Source organism: Ptychodera flava, chromosome 5 (assembly GCF_041260155.1).
Source record: "Ptychodera flava strain L36383 chromosome 5, AS_Pfla_20210202, whole genome shotgun sequence".
Taxonomy (NCBI): Eukaryota; Metazoa; Hemichordata; class Enteropneusta; family Ptychoderidae; genus Ptychodera; species Ptychodera flava.
In genome coordinates, this window is record NC_091932.1 from 16,466,103 (window position 1) to 16,490,657 (window position 24,555).

The 24,555-nt window shown below is 39.4% G+C and overlaps 2 protein-coding genes and 1 long non-coding RNA gene across 3 annotated transcripts; 2 read left to right on the plus strand and 1 right to left on the minus strand.

Moving 5' to 3' along the window:
- The first annotated feature begins 569 nt into the window (after positions 1–569).
- LOC139133140 (uncharacterized) lies at positions 570–7,132 on the plus strand. Its single transcript, XR_011552535.1, has 3 exons — positions 570–790; positions 4,031–4,095; positions 4,403–7,132. It is a non-coding gene; the product is annotated as an uncharacterized lncRNA (long non-coding RNA).
- Positions 7,133–7,398: 266 nt separating this feature from the next.
- LOC139133138 (uncharacterized) lies at positions 7,399–12,972 on the plus strand. Its single transcript, XM_070699559.1, has 5 exons — positions 7,399–7,993; positions 9,881–9,993; positions 10,747–10,922; positions 11,726–11,846; positions 12,343–12,972. Exons 1-5 carry the CDS (start codon positions 7,498–7,500, stop codon positions 12,736–12,738), a joined length of 1,302 nt encoding a protein of 433 aa, XP_070555660.1. The 5' UTR covers positions 7,399–7,497; the 3' UTR covers positions 12,739–12,972.
- An 84-nt stretch (positions 12,973–13,056) lies between these two features.
- On the minus strand, positions 13,057–19,470 carry LOC139133139 (sialate:O-sulfotransferase 2-like). The gene is made up of 4 exons (XM_070699561.1): positions 19,311–19,470; positions 18,619–18,634; positions 16,123–16,416; positions 13,057–13,821 (listed from the first exon to the last, which is right to left on the minus strand). Exons 1-4 carry the CDS (start codon positions 19,362–19,364, stop codon positions 13,538–13,540), a joined length of 648 nt encoding a protein of 215 aa, XP_070555662.1. The 5' UTR covers positions 19,365–19,470; the 3' UTR covers positions 13,057–13,537.
- Positions 19,471–24,555: the final 5,085 nt, after the last annotated feature.

Genomic DNA, 24,555 nt, shown 5'->3' on the forward strand with positions numbered 1-24,555 from the left:
TCCATTATCCTTTTAAGGGCCGTTTCTTTTTGTGTGACACCGGAAAAAGTGGAGTAATCTATTCCACTTTCCTGTAACAAAAAAATATGCTTGTAAAATTTCTTCTCGATACAATCTACATGTAGATAAAAAAGAAACTAAACTGTAAAAACAGTTGCACTGTAGATAAAGTGCAATCACCTGGTCAACTATCGGTCTCGACAGAGCTGCCCAATGCTCTTTCATCCGCGAGGATGAAAAAGTTAAAGGTATACTGTCACCTGTTCCAATTTTGCCACAGTTACCATGGAATGAGAAAATCTAACCAATCACAGATTTTAAGCGGGTGGCCGCTTTTTAAAAACAGCGCCCTCGCATGGGCATGTTGAATACCAAGGAACTCCCCTTTGACCATATATGGTCATACTTAGATTACAGGTAACTGTATACCTTTAACACCTGTGTTTGCAAAATACCCACGGTAACCTTTAACCTGTCAGAGAGTTTTACTGAGATGTGATTGGTCAAATTTCCGAACTATACCTCGCAAGAGGGCGTACTTCATGACCCATCCGCGGGTGAAATTGAAAAGGGTGAACTGAGATAGAGGGAGTACGCGCGTTTGGGAGTCCTGTCATCTGGTTGTAAATATGTCATGTGGTTGTTGGCTATGACACACCCATATTTGGTTATGTTTCGATGTCAAAGATCAGAGTTGAAAGTCCAAGCATGGGTAATTCCTTGCATTCTTGATACCTTGTGCTAGCTCTGGTTGTCAAAGCACGTTTTCATTTGTGCCATTTCGAAGCAAGTGAGTACAAGTATAGTAGTCTGTTCGATTCTGATCGTAGGCTTGTAACACAAGGATACGATTTCTCATATATCTCCGGTGTTAGCATGCAGGCGGTTTTAAAATTCAGGGGTCTTTAAAATTCAGAGGTCAGACGAAACCAGGTCTACATGACAGTTCGCCTCTGACTGTGTCTACATACATCAGTCATCATGATCGACCTCGACAGATTCAGCACTTTAGTGTTTGATCGTTATGGTCCAAAGCCGTACAAAGCTACTGTGCTTGCTTTTGTATTCATGGCACTGCTTCAGTAACAACGGTCGAAAATGCTCAAAGCATTATAAACCTGGTTGCATGGACACTCCGGCGCATCTCTCTTAGTGTGCTATGGCTGTGACTTCTAAGTTTTCCCAGTGGTTTTCATCTTTCTATGCTATTGCCAACTGATTTAAGTTGTCTAATCAAATATTTTTGCAGAATCTGCATTTGGAGTATGCTAGTCACCATGTGTCACCTGGTTGCACGGACACTCTGGTGCATCTCTCTTACTGTGCTAAGGCTGTGACTTCTAAGTTTTCTCATTGGTTTTCATCTTTCTATGCTATCACTAATTGATTTACGTTGTCTAATTAAATTATTTGCAGGAACTGCATTTTGAGTATCCTGAGTCACAATGTGTCACCTGGTTGCATGGACACTCTGGCGCATCTCTCTTAGTGTGCTAAGGCTGTGGATGCTAAGTTTTCTCATTGGTTTTCATCTTTCTATGCTATCGCCAACTGATTTAAGTTGTCTAATCAAATTTTTTTGCAGAATCTGCATTTGGAGTATGCTAGTCACCATGTGTCACCTGGTTGCACGGACACTCTGGTGCATCTCTCTTACTGTGCTAAGGCTGTGACTTCTAAGTTTTCTCATTGGTTTTCATCTTTCTATGCTATCGCCAACTGATTTAAGTTGTCTAATCTAAATATTTTGCAGGAACTGCATTTTTAGTATGCTGAGTCACCATGTGTCACCTGGTTGCACGGACACTCTGGTGCATCTCTTACTGTGCTAAGGCTGTGACTTCTAAGTTTTCTCATTGGTTTTCATCTTTCTATGCTATCGCCAACTGATTTAAGTTGTCTAATCTAAATATTTTGCAGGAAACTGCATTTTTAGTATGCTGAGTCACCATGTGTCACCTGGTTGCACGGACACTCTGGTGCATCTCTCTTACTGTGGTAAGGCTGTGACTTCTAAGTTTTCTCATTGGTTTTCATCTTTCTATGCTATCGCCAACTGATTTAAGTTGTCTAATCTAAATATTTTGCAGGAACTGCATTTTTAGTATGCTGAGTCACCATGTGTCACCTGGTTGCACGGACACTCTGGTGCATCTCTCTTACTGTGCTAAGGCTGTGACTTCTAAGTTTTCTCATTGGTTTTCATCTTTCTATGCTATCGCCAACTGATTAAGTCGTCTAATCTAAATATTTTGCAGGAACTGCATTTTAGTATGTTGAGTCACCATGTGTCACCTGGTTGCACGGATACTCTGGTGCATCTCTCTTACTGTGCTAAGGCTGTGACTTCTAAGTTTTCTCATTGGTTCTCATCTTTCTATGCTATCGCCAACTAATTTAAGTTGTCTAATCAAATATTTTTGCAGAATCTGCATTTGGAGTATGCTAGTCACCATGTGTCACCTGGTTGCACGGACACTCTGGTGCATCTCTCTTACTGTGCTAAGGCTGTGACTTCTAAGTTTTCTCATTGGTTTTCATCTTTCTATGCTATCGCCAACTGATTTAAGTTGTCTAATCTAAATATTTTGCAGGAACTGCATTTTTAGTATGCTGAGTCACCATGTGTCACCTGGTTGCACGGACACTCTGGTGCATCTCTCTTACTGTGGTAAGGCTGTGACTTCTAAGTTTTCTCATTGGTTTTCATCTTTCTATGCTATCGCCAACTGATTTAAGTTGTCTAATCTAAATATTTGCAGGAACTGCATTTTAGTATGCTGAGTCACCAGTGTCACCTGGTTGCACGGACACTCTGGTGCATCTCTCTTACTGTGCTAAGGCTGTGACTTCTAAGTTTTCTCATTGGTTTTCATCTTTCTATGCTATCGCCAACTGATTTAAGTTGTCTAATCTAAATATTTTGCAGGAACTGCATTTTTAGTATGCTGAGTCACTATGTGTCACCTGGTTGCACGGACACTCTGGTGCATCTCTCTTACTGTGCTAAGGCTGTGAATGCTAATTTTTCTCATTGGTTTCGCTCTTTTTTACTATTACAAAGTGATTCAAAATCAAAATTTTATGCAGTTGTCTTCTTTAGGAGTATGCTGAGTCACAATGTGTCACCTGGTTGCACGGAGTCATGTGGTACATCTCTCTTTCCCTTATAAGGCTTTGTCATCTAAGTTTCTCCTATGTTTTGCTCTTTTCATGCTATTAAAAAGTGATTCAAGTTTTCAAATCAAAATTTTATGCAGGAATCTGCTGTTAGATCATGCTGAGTCAGAATGTGTCACCTGGTTTCACAGAGACTTTGCAGTGGTATAAAACTTGCTAATTAAGGGGCGCTGCACCCAACACAGGGTATTTTGCACCAAAATCACTTTTTTGTAGACATTCATTTAATTTAATGAAATTGTTAACCAAAGATTAAAATATTATTATTTGGGTTCATCTTAAAGGTTGTCAAGCAGTCGTAGGTAGCTTGATAAAGAAGTGTTAATTTTTGCAAATGTTGCAAATCACCCATTTCCTGGCTTCACTATTCTTCCAATTTCAAGATTTCCAAACAATTTAACTCCATACTGACTTGGTCAAACTTTCTTAAATTTTCACATTATTTTCTTTAAATGTTGTAAACAAAACATTTTTTGATTAGCAATAAAGTTCTTACATTTTGAATAAGAGGCATTTTAATTTGTATGAGGATCATGTACTGTAAAATATGTTCAGATGTAACCTGCCAAAAGAAGGAAATGACGACCATGTTAAAAGTGATATTTTATTCAAATCATATGTGTCACTGCCCATTTGGGGCAACTGTTGTCAGCTCCACTTATACATAACCATTGCAAGACTAATATCATTTTTATATGCAAAGTAAAACATAAACTGTGTCTTTTGAAGGTTTATGGCATGTCTGTTGAAAACAGAGAGTATTAAAAAAAGAATACTTTTTAATATGAAACGTCTGTTAACAGTGTTTATTCATTCTGATGTAATAATGGATTTCTGTTTGTTTTGACAGTATCTTTGAATGATATGACACTGCCTTAACAACAGATGGAAGAGGAATGTGAAAGAAACGTCAATGTAAGTAGGGTATTATGTTCATATGTTGCTACTCACATTGGTGTACCATTTTGTAGTTACAACTTGAGCTGTATCCTGTGAATGGTTTTGGGATAATTGTGTAAGTTATTATATTACAACTCTCAAAAATTTAGAGGGCCTGTAATGCTTACTTTTGATATTATTTTCATTATTTATTTGTCCACTGTAAGTTGTTATTTTACTACAAAAGATTGCTAAGAAATCAATATTTAGCTTGTCAGCATAGCATTTGAAATATACAAAAATGTATTAATAGTATATCTATATTTCTATTTTTCTCACTCAGGTTTGTTGTAGACTACATCACAATTGTGTTGTTGGAGGAGGCTGAAGTTTACCTTATGTCAAGGAAAAGAATGGTATGCTTGAAGAAGCAAATAAACTCTAGTATTGCCACAGAAATCTAAAGATACTGTTCTGCAGGGATAACCTTATTGACATTTGTTCATATTGTTATGAAATATTTTAAAACTTAAATTTTAAGGCAATTATTGTCATATTTAACCAAAAATATCATTCAAAAGTTCTGGTCAGACACATTAATATTGATTATACATGTCCCTTAGGATGGCAGCAATAAGATTTTGTAAAATCGTGCCAAGATATGCAACTTTGTATTTTTGAGATTATTTTTGTCATTGTAGATCTATTTTTTTCTTCAAAACTCCTTGTCAGACTTTTTGATATTCAGTATACAGGTCCTTAGGATGACTTAAGCAGATATTTTTATACAGTGAGAAAATGCAAAATTTTGTATTTTTGGAGCAATTTTTGTCAATTTCGGTCAAAAAGTGCTTTTGTCTCATTGGTGTTATCTGATAGCTTTGCATTTTCTTATAAAATCCCTGGAGACTACCTAAGCCAAATCATTTTTCAAACTGGGGGAACCAATGATTTTTTGTTTTTGGAGCCAATATATTAGTCCGCAAGCTTGAATGACCTATTCCAACCCGGAATACCTTGTAAATCAATTTTGAAGACACTGAAAATAATGTAGTTTTATTTGATGCCAATTTGTAGTGAAATATGATCTAGAAAAAAGTTGTGAGCTTATGTTTTATGTAGTGGATCAACTTTAGCAAATATTTCATGGAGGAAACCCCATACACTGATGAGGGATTTCAATCCACAAGAAGGCATATGGCAAGATGCACCATACCAATAAAACAGACTCCAGTTTATTTGTATCAGTTCCAATCATTATGTTACATAAACAAAAAAACCTGTCATGGTATCACTTAATTAAGTAAATCTTCACAAAGATGAAGGCAGCCGAGTGAAATCATGTGTAGATTGAATAAGATGAGTGATGAATGATAATATCAGGTAACTTCACCACACAAACTTACTTACACAAACAAACTTGTGTATAACTTAACTCTGAGTAAATCTTAACATTTCAAGCAAGGACCATCAAATTTTTATTGTTGATCTACAAAATTGAAAAGTGGCTGTTAAAACGGAATTCTGCCCATGAAAATTGAAAGTTCAAACTCTTTGCAAACACAATAGTATTTGAGTGAATAAGTGGAAATAGGAATACCTCTTTTTGTTTGTCAGATAGGAGCAATACTGTGCCCTTGGTGGTATATTTTTAAATGACTTGCAGAAATTGATATTTATTACTGTTGTTATTATTGCTAACTGTTGTTTTGCCTGATTGAGGCACACACCTAGCTATCCTATGGATTCTCTTGAACATTATCACAGTACAGCTACATGAGATACCAGGCCGCTGCTAGTTGAAACGCCTATTTGTAGGGGTTTTAATGACTGCTAAGCTAGTACGAATTAGTAATGTAGATATTGTGAGTTCAAGCCTCATAAAATGCATCAGCAAGACTGCATCAAAGTTGACCACTTTTACTGTACATGTTGTTCACAAATTAAAGGCCATCAAGAATATTTTATGGGTCTTTTAGAGTAATTTAACATAAGGGCCTTGGGGGGGGTCAGAGGAATGTGAGGGTAGTCACTCAAAAAATTGAAAGCTACAAGGAGGTTGTTCAAAATTGGAAAGAAAGAAGGGGTTTGCTCAATTTTTGGTACAAAATGAATTGAAATACCTCTCAGATTGCACCATTTCATCAATTTCTCAAAATTCTTAATGCGACCCCCTGTCACTTCCTCTCCCCCTGGGGTGTTCTAACAGTTTTACTTAGTAAAAACAAATAGAAAACACCTAATATTGCACCAGACTGCATCATTGAACTCATTAATTTCTCAAAATTTCCGACGTGGCAGAGGGGACACGCCTCTCACACTTTTCCCCTGTTGGGTGTTCTAACAGTTTTACACAAATTGATAACATCTCTCATATTGCACCAGACTGCATTATTGCACACATCAATCTCTCAAATTTTCAACACGAGAGGGTACAACTCCTCTGACACTGCCCCACCCCCAGCCTCCTGACTGTTCTCCTGTACTTTCAAATTCTGCCCTGTCAGATATCTTAGTGGAAACCTTGTCATGATACCCATCCAAAATAAACAATACTGTATGGTAAACAATACTATATGGTTGGATAGTGGTTACAGCATGAGCTTTTGTATCTACATTTTATTGTGACTTTGAATTTTCTTTTGCCGGTCACATCTTTTTCAACTGTCATGAGGTAACCGATGATATTCCAGCAGGATATGAAAGGTCTGTACTATTGCTGTAGTTTTGTAAATGTTACAAATACATGTCTTGGTATTTAACTGGTCTAAGGGGGGGGGGGGGGGGAGGGATCAGTCAAAATTTCTGTGTTAGAGACTGGGTTACTCAAATGCATTTGGGTTGGCATGGGGTTTACTCGAAATTTCAGAATACTATGAAATTCCCCAGACTTCCCCCCCCAGGTCGTAAATAATTACAACTCCATAAGTAGGATTTTACCACAGGAAAACGTAATTTTATTCACTGTTCATCCTTTGTTAACCTTAGAAAGTTTGATTATGTAAAATTGTGTTGTTACTTGTTGTAATCTTGAATTGTTGAAATGAATAAAATCTTGGAAAGTAAAACATGATCCTGTGTCACTGTTGTTCCTGTCTTGTTTCACCATCAGAGAAAAAAAAAGATTCTAATAAATTCACACCCAATTGCTCTACCAAAACAGAAAAATTATTGAAATTTTTCAGGCAAAACACACGCCGTCTCACCAGTAATACTTGTAAGTTCAATGCAACTCTGCATAACATGTTCGGACGAGAGAGGTGACCATAGAGGGCGAACGTCCTACTGGTACTCGTGTGACAGGCTTGCAACACATGACATACTCCGAGTGCGCGCGTACTGGTCTACAGTGAACTGATGACAACTGTGCAAATTTCTGCATAGTGTCGTACCTACTACCACTACTACTACTCGTTCCTTCAAATCTGAAAGGTTAATATGGACGCTGTTGGCGCACATGGTGGCGAAGATGCAAAAGATCGCCTTGAAAATAGATTGGAAGGTCTTGCAGACGAATCGGGAAATCTGAGTGACACCGACGACGTCAATAATGGCGACGGAGAACATGACCAAAGCGACCACGAACTGCAGTCATGTTATTGCCACCACCGAAAATCTGAAAGTCCGCACTCGGAGTCAAACGTGGGATCGTGCATCCATCCAAATACACACACGTCTTTCCCCTCTGCATCAAGATGGTGCACCGAACACATGGATAGATTTCGCTTTGAGGTATTCACATTCGACGCCGACTGGTCATCATATGTGTCAGACGAAGAGGTCATCTGTCATTGGTTGATAAACAACTCCACTGCTGTTGATACCAGTGCCATCAATAAGTTTCCAGCGTATCCAGCCACACCTGAAGTGGACGCAGCCATCGTCCTGAACAGCATTTCAAAATCGCAGTATCGTAGAATATTATCACGTTACAGTAAGTAACACTATGGAGCTAAAAAATAATACCACTACCTGGCTGCTCATATGTGAGTCGTCATCCACTCTATTTTAACCTGCGTAGAATCATAGACCCTCGAAAAAACGTTTTGCTCGAGGGTCTATGGTAGAATACACCATGAATACACATGGCCGAGTGATGTTCAGGCTCCAATTCTTGACCGCAGAGTGACGTCACTTTCACCTCACGCACGCGAGTGAGGTGAATTGGGATTTGACTATACAGGACAGTGAACAATGCAGAAATTATGTGACAAAGGACAGAACTTAGTGTTTATCATTGACATAATGTTGAAACTTTGAATACTGGTGTAAAGGTTGAAAAATCCACACTTCAATATTTTGTTCTCACGGCAGTGTGACGCAAAAATGACGTAAAAAACCGCAAGTTCCCGGATGTCCGCGCTCAAGAATATCACTGTGAAAAGTACACACAGTAAGGAGGTGTGTGAATTCCGCCCTCTGCTGTCTGTTGTCAAAATGACAGGATTCAGATTTTTGCGCAACAGCCAAATTATGCTCATTTGTTCACAGTGACATTCCTTTCCTATAACTTACACCATGGCCATGGGTATCGCGTTTTACTTCCATGCTTACACATACACAAGAAATCTATGTAACATACACTTTAAAGAGACAAAGTCGGCCATTTTTCATGAATTTTGTTTGATACGAGATACTACTTATATTGACATGCTGAATGAATGGGTGACCATGCATATATTCGACCCCGGTTTTAGACACGATACATGACACCATCGGCAAAATGTATTAATGGTCATGACCATTAATTCATTTTTGTGATGGTTTCATTTAATTTGTCTAAAACCCGGGTCGAATATATGCATGGTCGCCCATTTATTCAGTATCTTTCAACATGTCAAACAATATAAGTAGTATCTCGTATCAAACAAAATTCATTAAAAATGGCGGACTTTGTCTCTTTAAGGATTCACTGGTTTCACTTTCTACGTAAAGACTATGTTTGTGTCAAATTGAGGAATGATAGTTCTTTCACAGTACCAATTTATTTTCATTGCATAGTGACAGAACAGTCAACACTGGTCTCTGTTTTTCACGAGTGTACTGGTACGCCACTACAGTGCGTTTCACCTAGGTACCGCAACTCAGCGTATGAGACGGACACAATCCACGTACAAAATATACGGTCAGCTTGGGTATCACTGACACATTTCAAAGCCACCGACTCTTCGATTAATTACAGTAAACCAGCATCGGGCAGCCGCTGTCTGGACTAGGAGATAAACAGTTGACTAGACTTGATCTACAATGTAACTGTTTCTTTTACAATTTCAGCTAAGAGTTCAAGAGGTGAAGGTATTCTCAACAGAAACTAACTAAAAAGCCACACATTGTAGATCAAGTGTATCTCTCAGTCTAGACAGAGCGGCTGCCCCATGCTGGTTTACTGCAATTAATCATTGAGTCGGTGACTTTCAAATGTGTTGTGATACCCAAGCTTATCATTTGTTTTGTACGTGGATTGTGTCCGTCTCATACGCTGAGTTGCGGTGCCTAGGTGAAATGCACTGTAGGAAGTGTATATCTTGCATTGACAATCATATTACCAGTGTCATTTTATAGTGCTGTAGTTTTGTCATCTACAGTCATCGGATTATTGTACATTACAACTGTACTTTGGTTTACTCCAAAACACAAACTTGAAGTCTGATTTGGTTCGAAGTGAAAACAGGTTCTTCCTTTAATGATGGCCGGCAAATCCAATGACAAACTGGGCGTTCATACTCTTGTAGTTATTTTATTTGTACTTTGTCTACTGGGAAGTTGGAAGATGATCATAGCATCAGCTGATGTTATTATAATTGTACTGTTGTTTTTGCAGTTGAAACAAATTTACAAGAAGATGGCTTTATTCGAGCATTGACAGAATTTTCTGCAAAATATGACATGAAGAGTGACCTCGTTCAGAGTCTGGTGAAGGCCACCATGATGGATGTAAGTTTAACCCTTTTCCTGTCAAGTTCATATTTCACCATCAGGTCAAGTTGGTTAAAAGTAGTGAAGCAAAACATGTCCCATATGGTGCATTTTACCGAAGACTTGAACATTTGAAGGTCCCTAAAGACACAGATACTGTAAACATGATTTTTACAGACTAAAGCTGCTATAACATAACAAGCCAAGTGGGTGAAAATACATATGGTTTTGGCTCGATACTGCTTTTTACTGACTTTGCAGATAGGGAAGTGATACTGTCTGGCAGGTAAAGGGTTAAAACAGTTACATTTTTTACTTTCAGAGAGTGCATTTCAACTGATTTTCTAATATAGACTGTAATGTAAAGTTATATCTGCTTTATCCCTAGTACATACGACAGGTCTAAAACTGCCACCATTTGCACCAGTGTCCAAACATTTTTCACATTTTCTTACCCAGAAACTTTCGGTAACGGGTCTGCATATGTGCTTCTATGCAGATATTGTTCACTGCAAATGGACAAGATAAATGTTCTGTGGACTGCCTTGTTTTATCCAGGTATAGCTCAGCAGTGGAAAGAGTAACTATGCCGAAAATATGTATGCAAGAATTGAAATGTATTTTCCATTTGATTGAACTTGAACATTTATAACTTGATAACCTGTCCACCGAATACCACAAAACTTTGTGACAAATGTTTTTTTGCAAGTATTGGTGACAAGCAAAGGATTCGACATAATTTCGCATATCCCAACTGACTATGTGTTCTAGGGCTTGGATGACACACCGGCAGCCCACAGGCAGTTGTACAGGTCAGCCTTACTGAGGTGGGTGTCAAGCTTCAAAGCATACAGGAAAGCTGCTTTAACGGAATCACACTTGGCCCAGGTGCTGGCTGAGCTAATCAACATTGCAGCTTATGACGCTCAATGCACACTGTTAGTCCAGTAAGTACATGTACTAAAAAGCATACTTTTATTTGCAGAGAATTATTGATGTACGGCATCTTACAGTAGGCCTGAAGCTTAAAGGTATACAGTCACCTGTAATCTAAATATGCCCATATATGGTCAAACAGGTATTCCTTGGTATTCAAAATACCCTTGTGAGGAGGCTGTTTTTAAAAAGCGGCCACCCGCTTAAAATTTGTGATTGGTTGGATTTTCTCTTTCCATGGTAACTGTGGCAAAATTGGAACAGGTGACAGTATACCTCTAATACATTTAGTATTTAGGGGAAGTTCCTGTTTAATTAATGACTGTATGCTATGGCAGTGTTACATCCAGGATGCTCTTGACAAGGAGAGTGAGGGTGCTAGGGAATTGAGGGGGGAGGGGGAGACAGTGCCCACTTCCCACTAGTTCATTGGGTTTGTATTTTCAATTACTTGTATTCTGTATAACTAGCGTTTTTTATTAAAGACTGTCACCTTTTTTATACAATGAACCCCATTTGTTTGACAGCTGAGGCAGGGCTTGCGAAATCGCATGAAAACCATAGTCCAGGCACTGAGATGCCACTGTAAATTGCCACACCAGCAGTCAGTCACAAAATCATTCACCAGTATTAAAGCTGTTGATTTACTTATTCATGGCAGTTTCCAAGGTGATACCAACCGAGAATCAGTTCTTTTGATCGCAATGAGACAGAAGGATTATGATTTGAAGGAAAAGAATGCACAATTGCGATTGCCTAAATTTTGTTCAGCCATTTAAATGACGTAACAGATTTTTCTATTTTCTTGTTGCAGATTTAGAGAGTGTACTTCTCGCAAATTATTATTGTGTGGCCAGTATATTGAAGTGCTCAGCGACGTTGAAGTTCAGTCTCCTGATGGACAAGTTGTGTTGCAAGTCATCGTATGTTCTGAAGTGAGTGTCAGCTTTATATATTAACCCTTTGACTGCCATGGTTTGGTCCAAACCCATTGTTATCAATGGTGAGTGTGGATCTGTTTACAGGGAATGGGGGGTGAACAGGTTAAAAGTCACCTGCAAGCCTGTCTGAATACGCATGTTAACACATACATATATTATTTCATCAGGGTTCCGTTAAAGCTCCATTAGGGTAACTTTGGAAGTAAATGTCCATTATATTTTTCTGATCGCTGGAAAGATGTAGTGTTTTCTGTTCTCAAACTGTGTTGAAAGGCCTAATGTTCCACTCGTCACTGCACCTTGCATCTGTGAAATGTCCAGTATTGATATTGACAGCTGTATTTTCATTCATGATCAAAAATATAGCATATTGTACATAGTGTGTTGTTTGTCGGTCCACTTTGAGATATTGAAAACAGATGTACCCATTGCCTTGAACTTTGGCATGGAGGTTTGTCACATTTCACATATGTGCCTGTCGTTTTTACAGAATAAAGGTAACCAGGGAGACACAGCGATGACCAAACTTCTGCCCAAGATATCATGTGAGGCACTGGCCGCGGCTGAAGTTTCTCCGTTTTGCAATGATTTCTACAAGACCGTGTACCAGGTGGCTGTCCTCAGCGTGTTTACTGACTCAGAATCTGATGAGGCTCAGTTGTATGCCTTCCTTGTCAAATGTTACGTCTCAACTGAAACACTCGAAGATATGTCTATGTGCCCGATGGGAGACTGTCACAAATCGTCCTATATAATGCACAGCAAATATGCCTGTGGAAACTTCCAAGACTGTAAATTTGTTGCATTTGTGTACAAGGCTGTGAAAGCAGCAATTTTGGCTTTTCAAGGAGTTGAAGGTACCAGGAGTGATTTGAACAAAAAGTAAATATTATGTTGACAGTTTGGACCGATGACTAATTACATTCTGCATACACAGTGGCTGTGCGAGGCCAAGTAATTTTCTTCTCATAGAGACAGCAGGTGTAGAATCGAATGACAAAACGCATTACCAGTACAGAAAATTGGACAAATGTGACGCAGCTGTTATGGAGGTTGAGGTTTTAGGAAAGATAGTGAGATGCAGTCTGCAATTTATATAAACTACATTAATGTGATAACTTCAAATCAAACAGCAGTATCAGGTTTTGTGCAGAGGCAAATCATAAGAAATTAAATTTTTCGATGCGAAAAAGAAAGACACCTGTTATGTGATTTTAGAAGTTTCTTTAATGTCAATAAGGGTAGGCATCGATATCTCAATGAATGCATGCATGCATATACTTTCAAACAACAGTAAAAAGTCTCAAAGTAAGGCAATACCCCTTTTCCTGCCAAGTCCATATTTCACCACCAGGTCAAGATGGTTAAACTGAATGAAACACAACGTATTCCATATGATATATTTCAACATAATACTGTACATTTGAAGGCTGTTGAAAACGTAATACTGTAAAGTTGATTTTTTTTGGGACAAAAGATGCTATAACATACCAAGCTAAGTGGGTGAAAATACATCATGTTTTGGCTCAATACCGCTTTTTACTGACTTGGCTGATGGGGAAGTGATACAGTTATTACTGTCTGGCAGGAAAAGGGATACTGAAGGACTGGATCATCCCGGTGACACAAGCCGCCGTGGTGAAATCCTCCATCTGCAACTGAAATTCAACATATTAGACGAGGCTTTAGCATGGTGGCAACCTGTACACGCCGTTTCTCCACGTTCCACCACAGTTCTCGTTGTCGTTTCCAACACAGTGGCTGCCACAGTCTGCTGCCTTCTTCTCCCCGTACTTGTTGTAGTCAGAGCCACAGAAACACTGCTTTCTGTTCTGGACGCCTGCGTATGTGTACCCGCCATCGCGACAGAACTTCAGACATTTTCCGACCGTCATGTCGTCTCTCTGTTGATACACTGGCAGAGCTCTATCAGATTGGTCTTCGAAGCATCCAATGTATTCAGCATAACCTACAAGGATAGGAAATGATGAATGTTTGACCGACAAAATCTGAAAGTCAGTTCAGTGACATTTGAGTTGTAACCTGCAGATATTCACAAGAGTTCATCCCTTGTTATCTTTCCAAATTAATCTGGGTTTAAAATACCCACGCATCGAAGTCAAACACAAAATATCTGGCAAGTAGCACAGTATGAAGGAGTAAGACAGATGTAATCTGCCCTTGAAGCTTTTCTGTATACTATAGGGAGCTTGGTCTCTGTTGTTGTGTCATTCTGTTTTGTATATGAATATATTCATAAAGTAAAAAATGGCTGAAACGTGAAGATTTACGCTTGTTTGAAATAAAGCACAAAATGAAACTTTAAACTAAAAGCATTTGCAAGCAAAAGCGAAGTTCCAGTGACCAGAGCAGCGGAAGAAACAAGAGAATGTGTGACAAAGATAGGTGCAGAATGAAAGAGTGCTTTGGATTTTAATATTCAAGCACGTATTTATAGTTAGGGCTGCTAGCAGTAAACACCACAATACAACTAAAAGCAAGGCAGTCCACAGATTACAAATGCCTACATGTACGGTAAAAACGCAACAGATACATACATACGGGGGCGACAACGCACGGAAATGTATATCAGACGACAATCTCGCGAGCCAGAGCAATAATTTTCGCTCCGCTGACCGGATCTGTTCAAGTATGCTGCCTAGCTCTGCATGGCAGGGCTGTGTGTTACCAGCGTTAAACGGCCTCGCAGACTGATAGGAACAACCGCTGGTGGCTCCTCAGAAATACGGCGGGCAGTTTCTCCGCCAAAACAGCCGATTTTGAATCCAAATTTTGCATTGATCTTCGTTTTCGAGCACACCCACCTTGCCTAGGTACACGATGTGCCCAGCCGTGCTTGTAAACGTACGGAAAGCCTACTTTTTTGTCTCTATGCAAGCGAAGCGATCGATCCGCCGCCATTGTTGTCTCATGAACATTCGGGCGAAACAGTATAGCGCCACGTACGGCGAGTATTTAGAGAAAAATAAAATCAAAAAGCAACAAAAAACAAAGCGAAAGAAAGCTAGAATTATTAATAGCTGAACGCAATATGATAGTCGAGTAATGCAGAATAAAAAATAAATAAATAAACACACAAGAAATGCCCGTAAAACCTGTCCGAGCTGAGCGATGACGTCATAAGCGTATCGCAATGCATTCTGGGTAATTAAGGTAAAATTTGTGTATAGCATGTTCTATGATAGTAATACTGGAAATAGAGAAAGAAAGAAAGACAGAAAAAGAAAGAAAGTGAGCAAAAACTAACAGCACCAGAGCTGGCCTCTGGAACTAATTATAAAATGAAAGCCAGAACAGTGTGACTGTGCACATGCTGCTCAAACTTGTAATTTATTCGTTTGTTTGTTTGTTTACGGAGACATACATTGAGTAAATAGCAACTTGGCTGAAACATAATGTTGTGTTTGTTTGAAATAAATCTATAAGTAAAACAAAAAATGTAAGATGAAAGCCACAGAACACAAAGACAAGCACTTTCCAAAATAACACTATACCTAGACCTATACGTTCAATACCAGAATGAATTTTTGCGGGCAGAGTGATAGTTCAATTGTGGCTTTCATTTCACATTTTATGTGTTGTCTATTGCTTTATTTCAAAGAAACATATCTCTTCATGTTTCAGCCATGTTGTCATGTACTCTACGGTAATAAACAACGATTATACATCGGAGATTGAGCCCCCTGTGCGTAAACCAGAATGAATGCGATACCATAGGGCACAAAAGTAGAATTAGTGCAATAGTTATTGTATACTTACATAAGTATTGAACTGCACTGGAATCCTAAATGACGTTCATAATTTATGCAAAATTCACGAGCTTGTAGTATAGACCTTTGTCTTTAGTTGTAACATATTGCATGTCATCCAGAATTCCATAGCTGTGGAAACGCAGCTATCTGTTAGCGGGGTAGCGTGCGTCGCTATGTGGGTCAAAGGTCAACCTGTGCCGGGGTTGACCTTTGACCCGCATAGCGACGCACGCTACCCCACCAACAGATAGCTGCGTTTCCACAGCTAAGAATTCCAGTGTAGTTGGCCACTCATAAGTATACAATAATGACACAATATTCAATTTCATGCTCATATTCATAAATTTATTTCTAACAAAAAACTGCTTGTTGTAGTATTTCTGCCTTTTGGCCCTGTGGCGACACTTGCAAACCTCATCATATGAAAAATGGAAATAGGGGATGTTTGAAAGTGTTGAGAGTACAAAATTAAGGCTTATAAAGCATGGTATACTTACGTAATCTGTAAGCGTTGAAGCGCCAAGTACCGCCACAATACTGGTTAGCGTTGCCAGTGCATTCCTTTGAGCACTGACGACTATTTACTTTTCCATAAATGTCGTACGTATCGCCGCAGAAACACTGCTTGCCGTTTTGAACACCTGCATAGGGTGCTCTCAAGTCCTGACTTGAACAAATGCTGATACATTTTTCGACGCTCATGGCATTACCCGAAGTGTAGAAATACCAGTTCAGTGCTCTTGTCTCATCATCAACATAGCAACCCACATATTCTGTGAATACTCCACGATCTGTAATTGAAATGGATGCTTAGTTTTGTCCCATCTTCGGGAATACACATCACATGAAGTACACCAGAGTTTTCTGATAATACACCATCCAATACATGCCAATGGGCAATTATTTAGGGGGGGGTACTTATTTTGGATTGTAGTTTTGCTTGATCTTTACCAGTGACATCTCAATTTGCCCTACCCTTACACTATGAATTACCAATTAGCTCTAATAAAATGACTGTTGTTTGACAGACAAAATAAAAATATTGAGTCTTCTGGCTTCCTGACTGCAGCCATTTACATCATACATCCCTACTTTACTGACCATAAACACAAATAGAATAATCCTGAGACAGACACTGAGACATTGTAGCAGTTTATTTTTTTGTACCATGGGTTCAGTTGTACATAAAGTATGTCTGTGTGACGTTTAGGTCATTCACGAATAAGAGAGAGTGTAACATTGTTTCCTTCTCAAAGGGGCAGGGGGATTTGTCAGCATTTTCTGAGGAAAAGATCCAAAACAAAAAGAAATTTCATGGAAGGGCATTCTGCAACATCTTACTCTTTATTTGTTTCTGTTCCTTGGAGCTTCAACTCAAATATATGCTTTTGTGAGTACTACTGAATTAATGCTCTGGGCGTTTATTAAAGGGCGGTAGTTGTCGGTACGGGGCTCAAAGGTCGGTAGGGACCCCTACGACCGATATAAACACTGTATCCAAGCTAGCTGGCGAATGATGAAATTAAAACATGTTTATCTTTATGTACATCGTAAAATTTAAATGTTGCAGTTATTTTTACATGATGTATCTTATTATAATACATGAAATACATTGTTTGTAAACAAGAAAGTTTCACATGCGCAGTTCCGACGACCAGTTCCCTTTAAGCTCCAGGTGTGCCCCTGACAATGTACCCATTTTTTGAATGAACGCCGTGGGCCCATTATCAGAAAACACCGGTATATATTATTGCCTGAATACATGGGTTTATGTCAGAGCAGGTGAAAATTTGCCCGCCGCCAGGCGGGCAAATTGTCTCCTGCTGCGAGGCAAGTACAGTTTATATATTTTCTTACATTTCTACAGGTATGCCAATGGACTCTTAGCCGATTCTGAGCTATCCATTGGTAGTCTCCTACCTTAACAATGCTCGAGGTCTCGGTGTCGAATTCCCGCGTTCGACGACGATTACCGCGCACGGCCGTACACAATCTGCGTACACTTACGTGCGTAAGTTTATCGAGTCACAGACAGTGGCAAAATAATTGACAAGGTCACGAACAAGGAGAACAAAACATGGAAATGAACTTAACAGTAGTCCTCTTGTTTATTTGAAAAGGGCAATTCCATGCCAAGGTTTGTTCAATGACATGCAATAAACACACACTTAAAATTTCCAGTGGTTCGGAGCCATGCATGTGTTACAGCGACCGATGTCTGTCAGTTTTCAGAACGTATTAAGGTAATATACGCCTCGAAAGTGAAAGACTTAAACTTTTGCTCAAAGTTTCTAAAATGAAACTTTCGACCATTCTCTTACCAAAGCAAGATTAAAAATCAGTGGTCTCCCCGCAAAATTTGGTTCTAGCGAGAAAAATTATCTAAGATTTCGCGATATTTGAAATTAAATTCAAAATGGCTGCCATCCCTGTCTTGACTCTATTGGAAAAATAAAATTTCCGATTTTTGAAAAAGTAAGACGGTTAAAACTTTTCTTACACCAAGAGCTTTTAAAAATGAGCCCCCACAAGTGGTATATCAGAAGAGAATTGATAAAATTTGCTGAAGTTGAGCCAAGTTGAGCGTAGAAGTTTATAGGTAAAAGCATATGTGTATAAAGGCATTTTCCTTACAGGGACAAAGTCTGCCATTTTTCATGAATTTGTTTGATACAAGATACTCATATTGTTTCACATGTTGAGAGATACTGAATGAATAGGTGACCATGCATATATTTGACCCCAGTTTCAGACACGATCAATGAACCATCGCAAAAATGAATCAATAGTCATGGCCATTAATTCATTATCGCGATATTTTAGTTTATCGTGTCTGAAATCGGGTCTAATATATGCATGGTCACCTATTCATTCAGTATCTTTTGACATGTCAAACAATATAAGTAAGCCTATAGTATCTCGCATTAAACAAAATTCATGAAAAATGACCGACTTTGTCCCTTTAATTGAACAAGTGAAATTCACAAACTTACCTACAGAACCGTGCGCCTGTCGAGAGGAAAAAATATAATTTTGTTATCAGACAAGATGCTGAATAAAATGGCTCCTGATTATTATTAGCAGTGTTTGTGTAAGATATATTCTTGCTTCGACTATTTATGACGTGTGCACTTTCAAATGAGCCTTAGGGGAGCACAGATGTTCAAGCCCCCCTAGACACTCCTATCCAAGGAGGATACACATTTTGGGATGTTTATCACTTTATTTCCGTGCCATCATATTACTGAAATCATAGAGAACCTGGAGGCCCGAAATGACGTCCTCCTTTGACCTATAAACTTGCCGCGAGGACGGAGCAGGACAAATCGTCAAAGTTGGAAACTTTTTACTCGGAGTAAAAATGGGCGTTTATAGTTCGTGTGCTAAATATCCTTATTCGCCTTTTTTTCAAGAAACTTTTTCGTATTCCTAATTACATGCCATATTAATTTCCTCAGTGTTGTTCAATATTCGTATTTTCTACAAATGCCATTACTAAATACATATTACTCTGAGCCAACATAATTTGTAGTGGAAATGTTATTAAGGGAATTTTTACCCTTAAAATAGTCCCTGGTAAAAGATATGCATTGCTATACATTTAACACATTATTTCATCGATCATAACCACAAGTCATGGAAGGCGTATCACTCAAATGGACAGAAACAATCAAAGTATACATACAGTGTGTTTCATCAGCAGGACAAGCAAGATCGATGCAAAACCTGAGATATTCATCTTGATTAAGCTGTCCACTGGTATCCGTCGATATTCTTCGCTGCTGATCTCGCCGACTTAGAGAGTGCCTCCAACCCAGGGTTTGCAGAATGATTGGAAATCGACTGCCGATGGCGAATTTAAGGGTTCCTTTGCACGTGGGGGGTCTTATTTGCATAAACTGTGTACTTCCGATCCGCGACGATGTTTCAGCGAATGATGGTTTATGATAATCGGATGTGGCAGAAAATTCCAAGAACCAGGCCAAACTGCAGGTCGGTCGTTGGCCGCAACTCCATAGATTGTCAATCTGATGATAAAAAGTTTGACGATAAAAAGTGTGACAAGTTGCAACTATCATCAGAGGTAACGCCATTGTCACTTTAAATTTATATAAGTACATGTATGTACATGACATGTGTAATGTGTTTTATCTGTGTCAGTGTTTACGGACGTGGTTGTTAAGTAAAACTGAATTGTTGAATCCTTCCCAAGCCAAGAAAGATAGTGGGCCTATCAAAGATTTCAATTTTCCATAAATTCGATGTTTTAAAAGCGAGGAGACTCGGTAGCCCTGCGTACGATGCTGTGTGTTCCGCTACAGCTAATCGCCCCGCTACAGCTAATCGCCCCGCGAGCGGGGCGATTAGCTGTAGCGGAACACACAGCATCGTACGCAGGGCTAGGAGACTCGGATGCTGCGAATGGCTAATCCATGGGTTCACATCGCATTTCCTTTCATCTCGCTTTTCTATCTTTTCGTCATTTTTTTACGCATGACCATGACCTAGATACGTTTTCCTGTTTGAAGGTCGTCACAAGGTGACCAAAGGGGTTACAGTGCCGTTAAAGGGTTTCATGTTGAAACAAACGAGCGACTCAAAACAATTACCAATTGAAGGTTCAACATGGCCAACGAATTAGCTGGGTAATTGACGGACCTGCTGTCCGAGGGTAATATTAATAAGCGACAAGGGACATATGAAGAATAGCGAAAGGAAGAAATAAAGGTCTCATGATCAAAATCAAAGCATTATCGTTTCGCCAGTGTCTCGCAATGTATTCCACACAAAATAACTACAATGATCCACTCATTCACCATATCGTAGCACTTACAACGGTACATCCGATGTGTGAAGTTGCTTTATTTCCCATATGAAACCTTTCAACACAAAGAGGAAAGCAAAATGAAAGGCATAGAACATGTCAAACCAAATGGGCAGAAATGAACTTGGTGGAGGTACAGACAAAAGCTTTGGAAAGGAAACATGACATGCCCGACAAAGGTACACTAGAGGGCGTTGCAACAGGAGCAGAAAAACGCATAAGAACAATGCTATTGCCATGGCAACGAAGTATACCACTGACAGACACTGTACCTACACACCTTTGGAAATTTATTGCCATTGGAGAAAACTGACCATGAACCACAAATTAAAACTGGAAAATTATCTTCCAAAAAATACTTACGTAAAAACGAAAGGCAACAATTAGAAAAACAAAAAAAAAGCCGAGGAAAGAATGGCAGCGCATAGAACAGGTAAAGCACATCTTGCATCGGATACAGAAAAGCAAATTGCATGGTAAGATCAATGGACAAAATACCACGATGAGGCTTACTGGGTAGACTTGGTTCAAGTCTGTGATTCGTGAATGTTTGAGTGGAGTGAACGCAATGATTTGTATTTTGCCTTCATGCGAAAAGCGCGCGTAGGTGGAGTGGACGCAGTGAGTCGGGTGAACGCCTATACACATGATACAGGTGAGTTTCACCCGGAATCGAATCCGGTAGGAACTAACTCACTATACTGCGCAGACTCAAATGTATCACATTCAATCGCTGGGAAAACCTGGCCTGGGCTACCAAATTCCGAAAAGGTTTGTACGAAATAGGGGAGACACAAAAGAAACTATTCTAAATGATTTTATTTTTTTTCAATTCACCGACTTGAATCAAGTCTACTTTCTGGGCACAATGGCCAAACAGAGCTCACAAGAAACTGAAGAAATTCAACAAGAAACAAACTCAGGTTTGCTAAAGCAAAGTAAATTGACAGTTAAAGTAGACCAACATAAAGCCATGCCACAAATGGTTACTTTACAGTCTACCATGGAGACAAGAAAACAAAATAAGCTTTTTTGCAGAAACTGTGCTGCGACAGAACATCCGGTCCGTGTCGATGTTTCGACGAATGGTTAATCATCAAAATTCCCAGAATCAGGCCAACCTGTAGGTCGATCGTTGGCCGCTACTAGATACTATGTATGAACCGGGAAACTACCGCGCGGACTTATTTTCGCGCGTTGGGAGATCAAGATGATTAAGCGCGGTTTTATTTTCGCGCAAGGTAGTTAGCGATTTTTAGTGAATATAAACATTGACTTGAGAACAATGAAATTTGCCTTGATTGGTAGGCAGAGCGGCTTTGTCGGCACCCGTCAATAGTACAAGCTAATGGACGATCATCAACACTTGGCTGTCCTCGATTGTTTACATACTGTTTTATCACCCGCCGTTTTGTTCACATATCGCTACATGTCGACTAAAACCAAATGTTGAAGTTACATGTCACTGTCTGTTTTCCGACCTTTTCGGAATGAGCTCAATAGAGCAGTTTCTAATTGCTATTACTGAAGTCACATAGCAATGATTAGATCATTTCACTAGTACTGTAAATAAAATCAAAATACAACCATGTCGAGCTGCGTTCTTTTTCCCTCAATGTCAAGAGGTCAGCGAGTTTACACTGTGATAACGTCGGAGTCATCGTATAAAGTCACGCAAGTACAGGTGTTGTTGAATCACGGTCGGAGGGACTGTGGTTGAATCAATCATATTAAACATTTTGTGGAGTAGTAGTGTGGGTCGGTGAGGATTGAATCTAAAAATTTACAAGAATTGCATCTTTGCTTGGTTCAATGTAAACGATTTATCAGACGACACTATTATGGATTTCATTAATCGACGAGACGTAAATTGGACATTACTCTGTCAATCATGATCCGATTACCGATTCTATCAAGCAGTGAAAGCTACATGCGTGCTTCGTCAGAACTGAAATCAGTAAAAAAATGTCAATCAACTAGTAATCACACACGAAGTACCGCTCGCATCTCTATTTCATCAAGAGCCAATGAATTTAAGAGCGGAGATTTCTGACATGTGAAGGCGTTAAGTTTTGCAATTTAGACAACTCACTAGATCACAGAAACAAAAGTCGGCCCGTAGTCAAAGAACAACCCGCCATCAAGTGTAAGTGCATTTCCAAAAGCACAAGTGTCAATGTGTTACCTTCTTGATGATAATTAATGCAAAAAAATGTGGATAAATTGAGCTGCAATAAGGTGAAATCGCCTGTTGTGTAGTAGAGTTTGTCACTGATTACTCGCTAAAACACAGCAGTTCTACTAAACATCATGGCAATCTTTCGCTACTTGAAGAAATCTGATGGCACAACAGCTACTCCACGTCCTGGTTTAATTTCACCATCGCAGTGCCCGAGTCTTTGTGCTGAAATCGTTGAAGAGGTCAACGAAAACATCGACACATGTCTCATCAAAACAAGCAACGGTTCTACGAAACGAAAGCGTGGGTCCTATCAGCAATACTCGTCTGAGATCCGATGTAAAATTGGCAAATACGCAACAGAAAATGGTGTTCTGTTCGCAGCACGTCACTTCTCCAAACAACTCAACAAATCACTGAACGAAAGCACCGTCAGTTGAAAGTTGTTCTAACATTTATGCTACGGTCATTTCCGGTTATTTTACGACTTCAAATCGTAATGATTTTCTCTGACCAACCGATTATATAACGACTGCGTACGTAGGCTGACCTAGACTGAAAGATTCCGTCGCGTGCGGGCGCTCAGGCGCAATACCCTTTATAATTTTATTTTTTGCATGCTTTATCTATTTTATTATTTTGCGAGCGAAATCTACGATACCGGTCGGTCTCGTAGTAAACTGCCAACGAAGCCTATGCGTTGGCTCGCAGCGGGACTGTGGCGATGACCTCAATGACCCGAGCGCGTTCGATACACGCCACAAGTACCGCTGCGATATCACAGCTACGTTTATTAGTCCCCACGGACACCGTCCGGGGGGACTTATAGGTTTGGTCATGTCCGTGCGTGTGTGCGTGTGTGCGTGCGTCCGTCCGTTCACGCAGATATCTCAGAGATGCCTGGAGCGATTTCATTCAAACTTGGTACAAGGATTACTTCATATGTCATACAGATGCACGTCAATTTGTTTTTGATACGATCCAATATGGCTGCCAGGCGGCCATTTATTATGATTTTTCATGTACAGAGCCATAACTCAGACATGTTTCAACTGATTTTATTCAAAGCTGGTACAAGGACATTGACCAATGTCATAGATATGCACATCGAATTGTTTTGTGATACGATCCAATTGGCCGCCAGGCGGCCATTTTGTTACGATTTTTTCATGTACAGAGCCATAATTCAGGCATATCTCAACCGATTTTATTCAAACTTTGTACAAGGACATTGACCTATGTCATACATATTCACGTCGATTTATTTTGTGATACGATTCAATATGGCCGCCAGGCGGCCATTTTATTACGATTTTTTCATGTACAGAGCCATTACTCAGGCATGTTTCAACTGATTTTATTCAAAGTTGGTACAAGGACATTGACCAATGTCATAGATATGCACGTCAATTTTTCATGTGATACGATCCAATATGGCTGCCGTGCGGCCATTTTGTTACGATTTTTTCATGTACAGAGCCATAACTCAGGCATATCTCAACGGATTTTATTCAAACTTGGTACAAGGACATTGACCTATGTCATACATATGCACATCGATTTGTTTTGTGATACGATCCAATATGGCCGACATGTGGCCATTTTATTACGATTTTTTCATGTCCTGAACTACAACTCAGACATGTATCAAGCGAATTTATTCAAAAGTATTTTTATCACAGACCTAAAGAAGAGGACTCTATCCTCTCTGAGGACATGTAATCAAAGTACCCATTAACAAGTGGGGACTGTGTCATCAACGATGACTTGTTTTTTATATACTGCTGGTATTGCCAGGTGTTGTCCGTTCTCTGCCTGTGTTTGTTAAGACACCGCCTACATACAACAGATACAATCTGTACAGTGGCTATTTACGTCAGTCACTCGTGATCTATTCAGCTCTGGGACTATTCGCCCCATAGACAT